The following is a 4,597-nucleotide window of genomic DNA, read 5'->3' as shown; positions in this document are numbered from 1 at the left end:
TTCCCTAACTTTGCCCATTTGTATGCCACTTCCAGTTTTCTTTTCCAGAGAGCAGCGGTCTGCCATCCCTTCACACAAAGGTCTGGAAAACAGACGTGGACAAGGCGATGCTGGCAGCACATGGCTGTTTTCCTACTGGGAACAGGAGGTGGGGAGAACCCCACCTGTTGGGACACTTTCACCAGAGAGGTCAAGACCCAGAGAAGGATGAGGAAGCACTGGAGAAACAGCAGGGGGTCGTGTCATCCCTCCGAAATCCCGATGGAAAGGAGCTCTGCCCTGACTGAGCGCAGATACAGGCTTTGGCTGCATCACAGGGGGAGCCAGGGATAGGTCTGGCTGCACAGCTCAGCTTGTCCCCCCAGGGCAGAGTGTATGGAGGGGTGTAAAACGCCCCCAAAAAGCCATCAGGGGCTGTCCCAGTTGCCCCCACCGTGGGTACCACCCTCACCAGCTAGCCCCAGTCCCTGTGCCAACCCTCGCAGAGATGGAGGAGCCGCATCCCGCAGGAGCCAAGCAGAGAGCAGGGCCAGGAGCCAGCGGGAAACCATGGGCTTGGCACATTCCACGGCCACATTTTTCCTCTCCCGTCCTGGTTAATTGAATTTGTTTTGGAGGGCACAGCATCCCTGGAAAAGCCAAAGCTGTGGCTCATCCCTCAGGTCCCATCCTGCATGCCCAGGATTGGGGGGGGTAGTATTGACAGCCCATCAGATGGCTCTGACCTTTCCAGCAGAGCCAGCGTGCGAAACACGTCTCCTTTATGAGCCTCAAAAGCAAATAAACAGGGAGGTTGCAAGTTTGCGTGTGTGGTTTTTTAAGCGTGTCCTCCAGGAGGTCTGCAGAGCAGGGTCAGCTCGTCCAAGGCCTCCTTGCCCAAGGGACAAAGGTGTCTGGTCCCACACGGTGTCAGGAGGGTCCAGAAAGGCTGCGCCCCTGTGTCCACTGCACCCCAACACCTCCACGACCTCTCCTTGGGCCTTTCAGAGGGTGAGGGACAGAAAGGGGGCTCTGGGGCTCGGCAGCAAGCTCAGCACCATCTCCCCAGCCTTAGGTGACTGGCACAAGCCCTGGCAGGCTTGGTACTGCAGGCTGGTGACTACTGTGGAAAGGGTGGGGAACAACAAGTCTCAGCAGGTTTGGTGGCCTCAGGAATAGCCAAATAGGCCAAATTCTCCCTCTCTGCTGAGGTAAAGCACCAAGAGCCACCCCATGAGCTTGGTTATCACAGAAGTCCACCCACCACTGCCACCAGTGGCCACCACTGGGGTGTCCCAGTCCAGTGCAGGGCTGCCCCCACAGCTTGGCTGCTCGCTACCTGCCTCCCAAGTCACGGAAGCTCCAAGAGGCACAGCAGGACTCTTAATTCCCCGTGGCAAAGGCTGAAAACAGATCAGCAATCCTATTATCCTTCCCCAGATTGATGGCATGGAGGTGCTGCAAGAGAGTCACGTGGCCAGGCATGGGACAGGATTTGGAGATCATCTTCATGGGCGTACCTGAAGGGGAACCACGATCCAGAAACCCTGGTGAGTTCAGTCCCTGAAACGCTTCCCAAGGGCTGGGATAAAATCCCATGGTCATATCACAGTGATGCTCCCCAGAGTCTCTCCTCCACAAAGCACGATCCACCCCAAAAAACAAGCTACACAGAGGGAAAGCCCGCGGCTTGGAAAGGAAAAAAGGCCGCAGATGTTGGCGGTGCCACCCATGGGGACAGAGAGGTGGCCATGCCATCCAGCCCTGCAACACCCCTGTCCCCTGCTCCAGCTGTCAGAGACACCACCCCATGCACAGCCGAACCACCCCTCCGGGTGCTCCGCACAAGCGCTGCCGACACGGCACACGCCAGATTCGGTCAAGAAGCCCCGGCAGTGGCTCCAGCAACCGTCCCTCCGGCTGGCCTGGCTGCAACTCCTGCCCCGGCTCCGGCTCCTGCCCTGACACAATGCTGCTCATTCAGGTGAGCCACACTGCAGCCCTTGCCTGAAGGCTGGAAATTTATGACTTGCCTTAAATGTCACCTTTTCAACTCCGTGCCTTGGCTCGGCAACCTTTGAAGCAAACATTAGCGAATGGCAAGCGGTTTTCAGCAGAGGGAAAAAAAAAAAAAGAAGGAAAAAAAAGGAGTTGTCCCTTCCAAGATAAATAAGCACTCTCGCAATAACCGGCATGAAAAGGCTCACAGTCAAAACTGGCAGAAAATACCTGCAGTCGGCGATGATGTCATCCATCAGCTGGGCACCCAGGGCGTCCAGCTCACTCGGCGAGCGGTTGGCCTTGAGAGCAAGGTGGACCTTCTCCAGGTTTGCTTCCTGCACGATAGGTGGGGAAGAGGAGCTGCACAACGGGGAATGCCCTGGGTCTGCTCCCCAGAATGACTCCCACCAGAGCTGCACACTTCCAGTTTTGGGGGAAATGACAGCAAAATACAGCAAGAAATCCCGTAAATAGCTCAGGAGCTGAAGGAAGGTCCTTGCCTCCTGCGCCTGCATCTGTAGGCAGGGGGGTGGCACGGCCAAGTGCTGCATTCACACACCCCTGTCCTCCATGTGGGGATGCGGGCGGCCCCTTCCCCTCCATCACTCCACAGGCTGAGCCGGGCACCCGGGACGTCGACTGATTTCCCCTCCACAGCATAAAATCCATCAAGCCCCAAACCTGACCCAGCCTGGTGATGGTCTCTGTCCCCTCCCTGTCCCCCCAAGGCAGGAGGCAGAAAGGAGGGACGGTGCGCCCTGCCACCGTGGCACTCACCAGCCTGTCTGCTGCGTGTTGGAGAAGGTTTTGGGCGTCAGTCCGGTAGCTGATATCTTCCCAGTAGGATGACAACACCACCACAGGCTTCACGTTGCCCCAGGGCAGGTAGTAATACTGACAACCTGGAGAGCACAGCAGACTGGTGGGCTCATGATACTGGGGTGAGGGAGGGGCCCCACTCCCCAGGACCAGATTGGAGGTGAAGACGGGCAGTGCAGCATTTGGCCTTGGGCAGAAGCCCATCACTTGGCTCTTTTCAGGCAGGAGGATGGGGATTATGTTCCCCAAACCCGTGTGCAACAGAGCAACGCGCACCAAGGGCCGTGCATCAACCTCTACGGCTGCAGCAGCTCCTGCAGCGCAGCGAGGCCAGAAACCAGGATAACAACCCCTGTGGAGTGAGGATATTTCATGCCAGAGCGAGAGCCCCCCAGGAACTGGGAAAAGCCACCCCAAAGCACTGGCTTGAAGAGAAACGGGCACTGTTAGTACCAAGGTGCTGCCCAAAAGCCACGTCATGCCAGCACAGAGCTGAGAAGCAGTCCTGGCTTCCCCACTCCTCCCCGGTCACGTATTCCACCTTCCCAGCACGGTTGAGGTGGGCAAGGACTCTGGAGGTCATCTGGTCCACCTGCCCCTCAAACAGGTTGTCCCGGACCACATCCAGTTGGGTTTTGGACATGCCCGCGGATGGAGACTCACCACCCTCCCCAGCGCTCGGGCACCCCGGTGTCGCTCACCGTCAAAGACGGCCCGGCTGTACTGCGTGGTGGAGGCCAAGGGCAGGCAGGTGTTGTCAAACTTGTTGCCGTAGTTGCCGATGCTGACCTCAAACTGAATGGCGTCGTCCACGTCTTGGAGCATGGTGGCCGAGTAGAAGGCAGCGAAGAGGGAGTACTTCCGACGGCGCAGGTACTTCTGCAACAGGCACGGGACTGTGTCCGTCGAGGAGACATCACCACCGCCCTCCTACACACGGACCCTCCGCTACCCCCGCCGCGCGCACCCGCTCAGCGAGGCCTCCGAGATGGAAAAGGTTGCAGGGAAGGGAAGCACACGTTGCAGCAAGGGAATTTTGGGTGAGACATTTAGGAAAAGCCTGACAAAGGAGAAGGCTAGAACTTTCTATAAAAAACCTGAAGAAACCGGCAAAAGGAGCACATCTACGGTGAGTTGAGGCAAATCTCCACCCCTCCATGTTCACCACGGTCTGCGCGCTACCACGCAGCCGCTCAGCCGGAGCAAGCTGGGCACCTTGGGATGGAAACGCAGCAGGAGAAACCCGCCAGCAGCACACCGGGCACTCCACCACTGACGGAACGTCACCCACGCCCCTTCCCTAGCGCCGGCCCCAGAGCCCACGGGGCCGGTTACTGCCCCCCAGAGACCCCGTTACCTCCACCCGCAGGATGTCATCCGCGGAAATGTCCTCCACCTTCTGCTCCACGTGCTCCACCAGTTTGGTCTCCAGCTCCACCAGCATCCTGCCGCGATACGCGACTCCCTCGCCCTTGGGGTAGACCAGGGACAGGCATCAGGACCCCTCCCGGTGCCCCCTCCCCACAGGTGAGCTCTGCTTTTGCTGTCAGTGGGCTTCGCTGCCAACGAGCAAGGTCAGGCAAAGGATTTCTGCAAGCGCGTGGAAGGCAGAGAGCGTTTGGGCAGGAGAGCAGCGTCAGGAGGAGTTTAGCCAGCGGGAATAGCCAGGGGCAGAAAACGCAGTGCAGGCTCCTAATAAAAAAGCCAATTTGGGTTAATAGCAGCTTTCTTTTGGTGGTGGTTTAGTTTAGGTTGTGCTGGAAAAGAAGCCGACGTCACCTTTCCCAGATTGAGCGTC

At 58.2% G+C, this 4,597-nt stretch overlaps 1 protein-coding gene across 1 annotated transcript in view; it reads right to left on the bottom strand.

Moving 5' to 3' along the window:
• The window catches only part of DYSF (dysferlin), a gene marked incomplete at its 5' end in the record, with an annotated part of 87,892 nt that extends 83,622 nt beyond the window's left edge, over nucleotides 1–4,270 (bottom strand). The window contains 4 exon segments of the mRNA XM_010154325.1: nucleotides 2,209–2,315; nucleotides 2,758–2,882; nucleotides 3,501–3,678; nucleotides 4,157–4,270. Of these exon segments, the coding sequence (XP_010152627.1) occupies nucleotides 2,209–2,315; nucleotides 2,758–2,882; nucleotides 3,501–3,678; nucleotides 4,157–4,270 (524 nt within the window).
• Nucleotides 4,271–4,597: the final 327 nt, after the last annotated feature.

This window comes from Eurypyga helias, unplaced genomic scaffold, assembly GCF_000690775.1.
Source record: "Eurypyga helias isolate BGI_N326 unplaced genomic scaffold, ASM69077v1 scaffold426, whole genome shotgun sequence".
Taxonomy (NCBI): Eukaryota; Metazoa; Chordata; class Aves; order Eurypygiformes; family Eurypygidae; genus Eurypyga; species Eurypyga helias.
The sequence above is the reverse complement of the archived record's forward strand: the minus strand, read 5'-3'. Positions and strand labels throughout refer to the sequence as shown.